The sequence below is a fragment of the Borostomias antarcticus genome, assembly GCF_949987555.1.
Source record: "Borostomias antarcticus genome assembly, chromosome: 6".
Lineage (NCBI taxonomy): Eukaryota > Metazoa > Chordata > Actinopteri > Stomiiformes > Stomiidae > Borostomias > Borostomias antarcticus.
In genome coordinates, this window is record NC_140239.1 from 24,303,790 (window position 1) to 24,317,051 (window position 13,262).

A 13,262-nucleotide genomic window follows, 5' to 3' on the forward strand; every position below is an offset into this window, starting at 1 on the left:
GGTGGTGGGTCGGTAGTGGGGAGTGGGGCACCCTGGGTCACTGGACAGAGACGTCACCTGCCTTCTGTAGGGCATGTAGCTGACACTATTCTGGGTCTGATCAAACTACCCAGGCTTTGATTCAGAACACAAACTATGAATCAACTCCCTGGAAGCAACCTCAGTTCTGACTAGAGAAATGTGTGCTGGATCCAGTGTTCAGTTCTGTGGTGATGGATCCATACAGAGCAACACAGACACTTACCTGCAGAATGGATGGCTCTTTATTTCTTTTCTTTCCTAGTCACTGGAACATTTTCACACTGCACTGACAGGCAATATTCACACAGGATAAAAAGCATTCACTTCACACAATTTGCCAGAGACAGTCAGGGCTCCTAATCGGTTCGCAAACATCGAGCATCGAGTGATGGCTTTAATAGTGCACAAGTGTGATGCTGCCTTATCTTGGTGTGAGTGGAAAGATCAGTCAGTGTCATTGTGCAGCTCTCCCACCCTCCCAATATGACTGATCTATGGGAGCCCCGACCTCTGTGTGCATCCAAACGTTGGGCAGGCCTGTGCAAAGTATGCAGCCCCCTCACACAGAGACCGCTGTGAACCTATCAACCCCCCTACACAGAGACCGCTGTGAACCTATCAAACCCCCCACACAGAGACCACTGTGAACCTATCAAACCCCCCACACAGAGACCACTGTGAACCTATCAAACCCCCCACACAGAGACCACTGTGAACCTATCAACCTCCCTACACAGAGACCACTGTGAACCTATCAAACCCCCCACACAGAGACCACTGAGAACCTATCAAACCCCCTCACACAGAGACCGCTGTGAACCTATCAACCCCCCTCACACAGAGACCACTGTGAACCTATCAACCTCCCTACACAGAGACCACAGTGAACCTATCAAACCCCCTCACACAGAGACCGCTGTGAACCTATCAACCCCCCTACACAGAGACCACTGTGAACCTATCAAACCCCCCACACAGAGACCGCTGTGAACCTATCAACCTCCCTACACAGAGACCACAGTGAACCTATCAAACCCCCCACACAGAGACCACTGTGAACCTATCAAACCCCCCACACAGAGACCACTGTGAACCTATCAAACCCCCCACACAGAGACCACTGTGAACCTATCAAACCCCCCACACAGAGACCACTGTGAACCTATCAAACCCCCCACACAGAGACCACTGTGAACCTATCAAACCCCCCACACAGAGACCACTGAGAACCTATCAAACCCCCCACAGAGACCACTGTGAACCTATCAAACCCCCCACACAGAGACCGCTGTGAAACGAACCCCCCACCCCCACAGAGACCACTGTGAACCTATCAAACCCCCCACACAGAGACCGCTGTGAAACGAACTCCCCACCCCCACAGAGACCACTGTGAACCTATCAAATCCCTTTGCATTATTCATGAGACTCCGTCGTACTGGATTCAAGCCACTCAGGGCAACCTGACTCTCAGCTACATCAATACCTGCAATGTCAACATTAGCGTATGTGTTCTTGTTTGAGTAATACAATATTTAAGAAAAGAAAAACATCTTTTATGCTTTAAAAACATTTTGACTGTGAGCCCTGGGGCTTCATTTTGTTATTTACTATTTTAATGGAGTGAAACCCAGTGAACTTAAAAATACAGCCCTTCTCTTTAAAGCTATATGAAATAACTCAGCACTTTGGCGGCCCCTCTGGTCATGATAAAATCAACACTGTTTTAAGAACCAAACTTCCCACAATCCCCCACTCACCCGCTGTAATGATGGGGAAAAAATATGATAAACTTGCATGGAGCAGACTGGATTGGAAGATTGTCGTTACTTCAATGGACTTTCTGGAAGGATGGCTTCAATGCAGGTAAATACCGGTCTTCTTTCTTTTATGTGCATGTAGATTTCGTTTCGCGGGGCAAAGTGTTAGTTGTCTTCCTGATATTGTGACATGCAAAACACCTCACTTCTGTTTCCACCACAAGATTTCCTGCCAGTGTACTAGCCAGTACACTGAAATTCTAAAATAATAAATCCACAGGGTCTCATGTAGTCTTATGTCACGAAAATGATTTTTGGGGCCTTGCTAAGGCCAATTAATAAACTATTAACAAATAAAGGTGAATATTGAATGATAAAGTTATCTCATTGAGCTTTAAATAAACAAATGCATACATTGGCATGCTCTGCTCTTCCCCTACACCAAAAAATAAATAAATAAACTGGATTGGATCAAAGCAGAAAGCGAGCTGAAAAACGGTGGCCAGCTATGGAGCAACTGCAAATAAACATTGTGATATTAATAACATAAATGACAGTTCAATTAGATACCCTAAAAGAGACGCCTGTTTTAGAGAGCCAGCACCTCTGCATTTGTGTTCTGGTGGAGTACGACCATAGCCGCCCAAACCTGTGTCTGTCTGACTAATCTCATTCTCAGCCCTCCTGAGGCTGCCACTACTGTAATTACTCCAGAAATCACAGAGTAACAGAAAAACAAAATTGTTTGTTGATGGCCAAGGGCCAAGAGAGAGGCAGACAGACAGACAGTAGAACGTGCTGCAATCACAGGCAATCCCACATACCTTTACCGTGCTTTGAAACAAATATACTTATATAACTGGTCTTGAGGCACACATTGGCCTGATTGTGTAGCAAAAAGGCAATATAATCTGACAGGTTTGATAATCGTTGCTTCAACCACAAAAGTGCTGCTACTGCCGTAATGATTTGGCCATAGGCAGGTGATCCATCAATGCTGAACAGGACTGTGTGACAACATGAGTAAGAGCTGGTTCTGACTAGAAGATAACCAGACGAAATCTCTTTCTGAACTGAGGAGGAGGAAAACTAATATATCCAACCCCTTTCCACCACCCCGACACCTTTGGTGATTGACAAACAGGCAAAATTATCATTTGAGAGCCTGAGTTCGGTGTAATTGTCTATTTTCACCGTGCATTTCTGTCAAACCGGGGTGATATTGATCGAGGTCAAATAGTCCAGCACCCCGGCTTGTCTATTTCTGAGGCAATCAATGTCCTTGCAGCCACCCTGTGATTTTGAGCAGGACCACGGATATGAAATCAATATCATCCGACGCGGCCATATTGGGAAAGACAATCCGGAGCTCCCATTGGTAAACTGGTGGATGTCAGAGAAGGAGAAGAGAAGGGCAAGCATGACCCTCCTGAGGTCAGGCAAATGTTAACCACCCCACAAGAGGAGGAGAATAGAATAGAAAGTTTATTTGCCATGTGTAATAAGTATGGGTAAAGGTATATTGGAATTCTTGTAATCGCTTGTGCATACAGTATCTTATCAGTGCTAATCAGTTCCTGATTCCAGTCCTAGGTACTCAGCTAGACATTGAAACGTTCCCAACTGGCAATTTACTATACTATCCATCATCTAGCAGTCTATTCGGTATCATCATCATCTACTTATCCCATCCGATCATGGATGACAATGTCTGTATCCATGATGTAGGCAGTGCATCAGCGGCATACATCAGCGGCGTACATGCTTAATAGCGTTGATTGGTCATCTCTGGGTCATGTAGCCGGTATAACGACATATAACATATCCAGTTTGAGCAGGCATCACGATTACAGCTAGAGAACTACAGTATGTGCTATTGATTGATCCACGACTGCGACTCATCTTCCGTGTTTATCAAAGTTCAGCAAGGTACAACAATGAGTTGTATCGGTTTGTGGGTAACGTGCGTTCCCGGTATCGGAACAACAAACTAGGTCTGAATGCACCCTTAAAGGGGAACAGAAATAGCCAACTAAGAACTGATCACGTGTTGTTCCTCATATTTAAAGAGAACTAGTAAATTCATTACTCCCCAAAAAACAGATAAAAACCCAAAATAAATCACATTTCACAGGAGCTAGCTATAACCATACCAGTGACGTCACGTTCAAAAGGGCTGCGCCCTAGTAACAAAACAACAAACTCGTATCACAGTTTTCTCATTTATAGCTAATTTGGCAGTTTTGAGTATTGGACCATGTATATGACTAATAAAACATCTGTTATGTCGCCTTCACTTCCTATATCATTTCCACTCCTCTTTAAAGTAAATTCTATGACAGTCAAGAAGCCAGTGTAAAGACCTCAGAACTGGAGTGATGTGATCCACTTCCTTAGTCTTAGTAAGGACTCGAGCAGCAGCGCTCTGAATCAGCTTCAGCTGTCTGATCGTTGCAGTAGTCGAGTCTACTGAAGATAAACGCATGGACACATTTTTTCAGATCCTGCTGAGACATAAATCCTTTAATCCTTGATATATTCTTCAGCTGACAAGGTGGTGCTTCAAAGTGTCATGTGATCAGTTATTGGTCCAGTGTTATGGCATCATCCACAGACCTATTGGCTCTTTAAGCGAACTGGTGTGGGTCTAGCGAGTCTGGTATGATGGTGTCAATGTGTTTCATCACTATTTTCTCCATGCACTTCATGGCCACTGGAGTGAGTGGCACTGGCCGGTAGTCATTCAGCCAGGCTTTCTTGGGTACTGGCACTATTGTAGTCATCTTGAAGCACGTGGGGACAACCGGCTGTGACAGACAGGCACACATTTTGATGACTTGGGGTGGTATGCCGTCGGGACCAGCAGCTTTGCTGGCATTCACCTTCCTGAAGGACTCTACTCTGTCTACTCTGGTTCTCCTCAGACCAGGGCCCTGTACTACGAAACAGGATTACGGGGTTATCGCTATAACTTCAGGTTCAAGCCTGGTTTATCCGTATCACGAAGGTGGATCACTTTTCACCATGCTATATCGCCATGGCAACTTATGCTGCTGAGCTAACCTGCTCCGGGGCAGGTTAAGTTCCAGATTATGGATCATAACGTATGAAGCACTGCCTGTTGACCGATCAATTCACTTGGAAAAAGGCATATGGACGTTAAGATTCTATATGGAACTTCAGTGTGTGAATTAAAAAATAATCTGCAGTGCGCAAACAGTGAGAGGATCTTTTAAGAGGACTTTTTACAAACCAACAAAACCCTCTTTGGCATTCCCCAATATCATATGAAAAAATGCAGAATGACAGCTGCTTGAGACATATTTTGCATTGTACACTTACAGTCCCGTAGACTATAGGCTATGCACTGGCTTGCGTTTTATTAGCCTACCTGCAGTTTCGTGTAGGCTGTGGGTGATGCGGAGAACCAAGTAAAAACACTAATTTTTTATTCAATTTTCAAGTCTTTAATGTTGATTTATTAGACTAGCCTCCCAAAGAGACGTAGGCTACATTTTAATTGAATTGTGATAGCACCAATGCCTGACAATCAATGATGTTATAGGCCTACTGAAAGAGGCTACCTTTTCCCCCGTAGGCTTACAGCCTACTTCTCCACCTCGATTCCCTTTTTCCATCTTAATAGCCTGTTTTAGTTCCTCTTGTATAGAGACATCACAACGTCTACTCTAACCTGAAACTATTAAAAACTATAGCCTACATTTGCTTTATTTAAGCGTCCCTTGCCAGGCTCACAGGGTTGCAGCTGAAAGAATAAGATATATAGACATAGGCTACAATTGCTTTACACGCCATAAGAATAGGCATAGCCCAATGATCTTGCCTACTCGTGTTCATGAGGAGGATAATGATAAAACTTAGTCTGCAGTATTTTTCCAGCTTTCCTTCCTGCCTTTGGCAGTAGAGACTGTGTTGCGCCTATAGTTAATATTTCTATAATATTGCTCCTCTTGTGATGGAACTTGATTATGCGTATTGTTTGCGTTGTCCATGGCCGTGTCCGAATACCCATACTAAGGTATGCGATTGGTCACTTTGTGCAAATACCTCCGCTTTTACCGTGAACGCGCTCATAGCTAGATTGGACCAGCTGGGTAGACTTAACAAGTTGATAGCCACCGTCATGGTACCGTTTATCCGTGATTGCGGTTGTCAGGATATGTTGAGCGAGCTTCGTAGTACAGGGCCCAGATTTGGTTACAGCTGAGGGTGGGCGGAGCTATCTTCAGGCTCTGCTTGTAGGCCGGAAGTAGTAGCACAGAGGCGTGGTCTGACCTCCCGAAGGGTGGATGCAGAAGTTCACGATATGCCCCTGGATGGTGGTGTGGCAGTGGTCTAGTGTTTTGGTCTTCTATTCATCTCAGCTGCAATGTCTGCGAACCGTTGAGCTAGGTTGCCAAATTACTGTTGCCTCAACATTGACCATATTTCTTGATAAATTATTGACTGGAGACATCGCAAAGAATTGTGGATAATATGGAAAAGTGCATAATAAAGGATTTATTAACCTTAATAATGAATTGTCTCGCTTTAGATCCACTACTGCAAAATTGCATAATAAGTGCATAATAGCAGTCTATAAACAGTTAACAAGCTTCTTATAAGTGCTTATAAATGTCTTATAATCTAACAATAAACGTGTTTATTATGCTATTATTAAACACTTGTATAGTCTTATTTACATCATGTTATAAGGATTTATAAGGTCCTTATAACCTATTAACTAACGTTTATAATCTATAAATAAGCTTGTTTATTATGCTATTATTAAACATTAATATAGTCTTATTAACACATTGTCTAATAAGCATCTTATAAGGACTTATAAGGTCCTTATTACCTATTAATTAACACTTATTACGGATGGTTACTATAAAGCGCTTCCCTTTTATACACTTCGGATTGTAATGCCTTTCAATATGGCGGCCATGGCCCCGATTATGTTACCTTTGAAGAGTAGAGCCCTACCATTTGGAATACAGCCTTGCTGAAAGTACTACGTAGCTACAACGGACACAGCCTCTGGGTAGACTGACTCGTGATTGGCTATCACTTCCCGAAGTTCGAGTAGTGCTTGTGGGTGGATATATACAGCGGTGAGGACGACTCCCGCTGTGAACTCCCTCGGTGCATAGAATGGCCTGTATTTGATGCATATGTGCTCCAGGTCTTTCAAACATGAGCTGAAAGACATGGAGAGTCTGTACATCCCTGCTCCAATCAAACGCAAACGCCCCCTCCTTGTGTTTTCCTTGTAGCGGCATAGATCCTGCCCTCATTAAGCCACGTTTCCCTCAAACACAAGGCAGAAATATCTCTGTACTCACGTCCAGAAAGGTGACACTTTAGCTCATCCATTTAGTTGTTAAGTGACTGGACGTTAGTGAGACAGTGAGATTGAAGGGACGGGGAACGGGACTGTTCCCTCGCTCTGACCAGCAAGCCAGTCCTCTTTCATCTCCGTTTACTGTAGCGTGCCATGGATGTCACTATTCTAAGTTCCCGGGGTTGTCCTCTAATTTTGGCGAGTAATCCTTGTGATTTAATTCCAGGAGGAATGTGCAATCTCCTATGTAGGCACATGATTGTCAGCTAACGCTATTCCAAACAGAGGAGCTAGCTGGTGGTTAGCTGGCTGTGCTGTGCTACTGTAGCTAGCTCTGCTAATGTTAGTTACCATAGCAGTAGACCGTGCCGCTTCCAAAACTCTGGAAAAGCGGCGAAAAAAGCAAGAAAAACAAAACTGTCGACTAACTAGACTAACTGAGCTAAGTAAAGGTAGGCTACAAGGCTGGGGGACTAGAAAATAAGGAACTAAGATAAGTTTGTTGGGAGCTCGCCATCCACTCTCCTGGCGACATGAAATTTACAGACAGAGATGCTTGGTATGTATGGTAGCACTTTTTCTCTCCAATAACACTGCACTGTGAAGGCCTAATTACTAAGTACTGACAGCAGTAAGAGTCATTCAGGAGGAGCAACTTTATGATCCAAAGCTTAATACATAGACCCTGTCTGACATAGCCCTCAACCTCACCGAAGACTTGAGCAAATTAAGCTTGTCAAGAAAATAACACAAAATGCAAAATATCAAGCAGATCCAGTAGATGGAATACACTGGGAGATCTGCGCAGGTACTGTACAATGTGCATGACAGATCAGTATCACATACTGTAGGGTACTGTGTCAGTGATCAGTATCACATAGGACAGTGCGTGTGCTCGCGTGACGTGCAGTACACACATTGCGCTGTCACACTGTGCCCAATCAATGCGGATGCCGGCAGGTGTGTAGACACTATTTTGTTTCCCTCCGCTACGTCACTCTGTCGCTTCAGTCGTCCAGATTCCTTCATCCAGATTACTATCTGTCATCTATCCGGTAGGATATAAACATCCATTTACTGTGTACGCGGGGGCCCTCTGTGTCACTCGATCTCTGACGATTCAAATGATAGCTGGGCACGGCATGACCTTAAGCCAAGGTGAAGTGATCAAAATCCAGTGGGGGGTGGGATTAATCCCCCCTGATAAGACCTAACTTCCCTACGTCTGCTACTCTTACGTGGAGAGCATGGCCACATGAAAACTGCTGCTTGCTTGGCCCCCTTGTTCCCCTTGAATACTACAGTAAACAGAGGTGGCCCCTGTCTTGTTCATCTGATTGGCCTGTGGCAGACAAGCCCTATATCTGCGTGTGAGTGTGTTAGGACGTCCCTTTCCTACGAAATTAAACGGAAAGGAATGGGTGGGGGTTGAGGTGACTTTGACACACCTTGACAGAGTGTGACAAATAAAAGCAGAGGAAGCAATGCCGTCTTATTGAGGAAGAGACAATTAAAATACGATTAAGATGTGCAGATATGGACACACACACAGCTCAGGCACGCAGCAGACACCCCCGTAGGCTGGAGACTCACCCCACATGGCTGGAAGATGAGGCCATCGACTTCGTGGCTGACCTGGGAGGTGAAGCTGCCTTCCAGGAGCTGAAAAAAATTAATAGGAGATATCATCAGCCAGGCACAGCGCAGACACACACACAGACACACACACAGGACACGAGGAGAAGAACAAAGCTGGAGCTGGGGGTGAGGTGACATCTATATACTAGTACAGTATAGGCCTACTCCCTTGGCTACTGTGAGTGAATGAGGATTTTGCTGAGTTAACAGCAAGACATACTAACGAGACAGAGGCAAAAACGATATGAAGAATGTGCTATGGTGCTGTCACTTTAGTACATGATTATGCAGGATATACAGTAAAAGCAACTTAATGTAAAGTGTGACAGGAGAACTGCATTCATTTCGGATATCGGTATACATCATCCATCCTCAAAATCCGGACGCCGGTCTGGGGCCGGACCGAAACACAACTGTCTATAGACTCTGAGCAAATTATAGGCCTACTTTTCATAGTATTATTTCCGAGACATCACCGCAACGCAACAAGTCAAAATTCTCCACTTTTTCCACTGCAAGCAGCACTGTCCTCTGCTTCAAAGGGATAGCGTTGGCAGTGTTGCCAGATTGAGAGGTTTTCCGTCCATGTGGTCTATCTTTGATCACATTGGACGGTTGGGAAATTGTCGATAAGATCTGGCAATACTGTGGGGCGAATTCACTAAAGGATTGCGCAGCTTTTCCTGACGCAAAGCCTGTGCAAATAAGTCAAAAATAATCTTTGCTATTCACAAAGCCCTCGCAAAGGGTGAAATACGGTGTTAACTGCGTTGCCTTCCTCATAGCGTTTCTCTGCGCCGGTGTTATTAGCGGATATTTAAATTAGGTAATATGGGCGGAGAATGTTCCCCTTTCTATGCTAATGAACATTATTGCAAAATCCGCCCAATTCACAAAGATCAGCGCCAATTGCTTCACGCAGTTAAAGTGAAATTAATTGCGTTTTCAGAGACGTGGTGGTATTTAAGCGCAAGGCGTGTGTCATGGCCAGCCTTTCCGCTGATCATGGCAGCAGTGATTGTTGCGAGGCGAATTCGGCATCGCAATGCCAGGCATGTTGTTCGTGAGAAAATATTTAGAAGAAGGTCACTTTTTGATTTAACACTAGAACCACCGCGGTAGCTGTTTGGACGCCAGAGCGCGCAGCTCTTCAGCCAACTGGAGGATGAAGTCGCGTCTGGGGAGGCTCTGTAGACTATGCGTCTCTCCACCAGTCCCCAGCGAGTCCAAGCTCCCCCAATGAATAATACTTATTTATAATAGCCTACATAGCGCGAAACTGTGCGTATAATAGTCTATACGCGAAACTGCGCATTCCCTATAGCTGTTCATTGAACGGCTGGGGGCCGATATAGGTATAAATAAATAAAAACATAGCCTACACAATTTTTTTTTATTTGAATGGTCTTGAAAATATCATAGGTGACGGCAGGTATCATCTTCAGCCATGGATGATGACTCCCGTGCGTAATCCTTCCAACGCTGGAGAGGCGGCGTACAACCGGGCTAACATCAGGACGCGCGGTGTGATTGAGTGCACATTTGGAATCCTGAAAAGCCGTTTAGATGCCTAGATCGTTCCGGTGGGGCAATGTTATACACTCCCCCAAAAGTATGCCAGATCATCGTGCTGCAACTTGCATAACATAAAATGACAATTTTTCCTTTGTTCGTCTTTTCAAATCATTCCACCTCCGTTTGCAGTCTTCCGCGTTTACACACACCAATGGCACTGACTGATTGGGAAATTAAACCCCAAATATGATTTTTTGCTGCAGTCGTGATATTTTTTGCGGAAAGCTGTGAGACATGTTTTTGAACCTCGCCCGTGAGGCCTTCAAGTTCGCTGTCTGAAAATCGTATCTTTCTTTTTCTGTCTGCCATCGTCCAATGATATGCATACGAGTTGTATGCGCTGTATGCGCAGTATTCATAGTCATTTCCTATATCAGCAGAATATTGCACTCAGCCGCAAACACCGAATGGGCGTGTTTGCGCTGGGATATTATTAGCGCAATGTCTTTAGTGAATAGGTTTTTAAAACGGAGCACATAGCTGGAGCAACTGACGCGCAATGTAATGGTGCAATTAACGGCCGCAATTCCGCTTTAGTGAATTCGCCCCTGTGAGTTGACGGCACAGATGAGTTGACAGCACAACTAATGTTAGTTTCGTCTGCAGTTAGCTAGCTAGTAGCTAGCCTGGCGTCAGTTTTAGCCTCAGTTATTGCTAGTGTAGCTGGCATGTTCAAAGGTGGCCAAAAGAAAAGTCGACAGTGAAAATTCAGATGGATCGATTGAAAAACATCTCTTGATGTGCTTAATATGCCAAGAAACGGTAGCTCTTGTGAAGTGGCAATTTGAAACAAAATCATTTTGAGGCGACCTTTCCAGAAAAATCAATGGAATGAAATCGTACAGGAGGAGAAGATACAGGAGGTGAGATAAGACAGGAGGGGAGGAGATAAGACAGGAGGTGAGGAGAGGAGACAGGAAGAGAGGAGAGGAGACAAGAGGAGAGGATACGGGAGGTGAGGAGATAAGACATGAGGCGAGGAGAGGAGACAAGAGGAGAGGATACAGGAGGTGAGGAGATAAGACAGGAGGTAAGGAGACAGGAGCTTGAGAGGAGATGAAGAGTGTTCATAAATGTTCTCACAAAGCCACATCCACATAAGTTCTGGTTATACAGGTCAGACATTAAATAATAAAGATAGGTTTCACTTTTTCTATTACAAGGTGAGGAGAGGAAACAGGAGGAGTGGAAGGAGACAAGAGGAGAGGAGATAGGAGAAGAGACAGGACTTGAAATTGTTTGATTCATCTTATTTGGGTGTGTGTGTGAACCGGTCGGGGGAGCGGCTTGTATTGTAATAGTTTTCTTAAAAAACAGACCTTTGGATAATTGGGGGAGAAAATTGTGCACCTTTAGAATTTGTATTTGTGTACCCCTGGTCTGCATCATCAGTATGCTGGTCAGACAGACAGACATCAATATACAAAGTCAAGAGGAGAACATTCATACAGCATATTCAGATAAGTCCCCTATGACCCTGCAACTCCTCATCTAGGTGGTTGCTGCAAAATAGTTTTTATTCTCAGTCTGCTTTGACTGGTAAAATAAAGATACAAAAAGGTTTGGTTGCTGGTTGGAATATAAACTAACACTCTCGGGGCAGGAGTTTTCCCCGAGTCTGAGATAGTCTTCAATGGTAGAGTTGCTACAGTACAAACAATAAATTATGTAGGGATAATACACAACGAGGTGTGAAAAAGAATGTACGACGTGGAGGCTTATTACCCCACGAGGCGAAGCTGAGTATTATCCCGCTTATACCATGGCCACTTGCCAAAGACAAAAAGTTGTGCCAATTACTCATATTACATATATATATAATCAAATATATATGTCAAATGTTATTTACACTTTGCTGACTCACTGCTGACTTTCATTATAGTCCCTCTGGGCTAAATCATGTCACTATGGAATTTCAAATGGTGATCTATTCCCTGGAGAAACATTGATGACATCCAATAGTTAACATGGGTTTGGAACCGTACTGTAAGTGAATTGGAAAGTGTCCATTATGTTTTCTTTCAGCAATTTTTCCCACCCCTGGATATGACCTAGCAACCCAAACAACGAGCCAAAGCAACTCAAACTTATGCCATACTGTACCTGATATTGCTAGCTAGCCATGAACGAAGTGTAGGCTACTGCATATTTACTGTGCAACATATGAATTGTCCAGTTGTCACATCTAATTGCCAACAAACTGTATGATATCCAGACACCTCATTGCTTCCAAATCAATAACTTTTTCCCATGCCAAATATGCGTGGTAGTTATATCACTGTTGGTCGTAGCCTCAAGTACATTCATGGAGTTGAATTGCGAGGATGGGATGCCATTATGCAGTGTAAGTGAAGGGACAAGGGATTAAAATCCAGGAATTACCTCTTCACATACCAATCTGCTTTGCTAGCTCTATCTTGGAAAAAGAATAATCGGCAAAAGAATAATACTGAGTGTGTAATGTAATTGCAGAATAACTATATGTGCTTCAAAAGTGCACAACAATTCATGGTGTTTGATGCAATCACACTGATGCCAGAGTGCACTCGGCTGTAGTGGACACTAGAGATGCGAATATTGCGGATATATCTGCGACATCCGCGGATATCCACATCCGCGGGTGGGTGGGCCAATAAAAATCAACATTGTGATTAATTTCGGCTGGATTGCGGGTGGATTTGTCAGTTACAGTATATTCGTATTTAATAACTACTATAATTATATAGTATACATACAATACATACAATATAGCTATTGTTAACCCATTGAAGGTTTGGCACCCTTTGTTAAGCATAATACTACTATTAATAATAATAATACTACTAATAATATACTATAGCGTGTGCATTAATAAGAGAATTGAAAAGTAACGCAAAAGTTACTTTCCCCAGTAACTAGTTCCTTTCTATATGCAGTAATCA

General features: G+C 43.8%; 1 protein-coding gene across 2 annotated transcripts in view; it reads right to left on the reverse strand.

The window, feature by feature from the left end:
• Positions 1–13,262, reverse strand: part of rngtt (RNA guanylyltransferase and 5'-phosphatase) — a 103,923-nt gene that overhangs the window by 19,385 nt on the left and 71,276 nt on the right. For both annotated transcript variants that reach the window (XM_084439923.1, XM_084439924.1), the window contains one exon: positions 8,722–8,790. In XM_084439923.1, the coding sequence (XP_084296049.1) occupies positions 8,722–8,790 (69 nt within the window). The remainder of the gene's footprint in view (positions 1–8,721; positions 8,791–13,262) is intronic.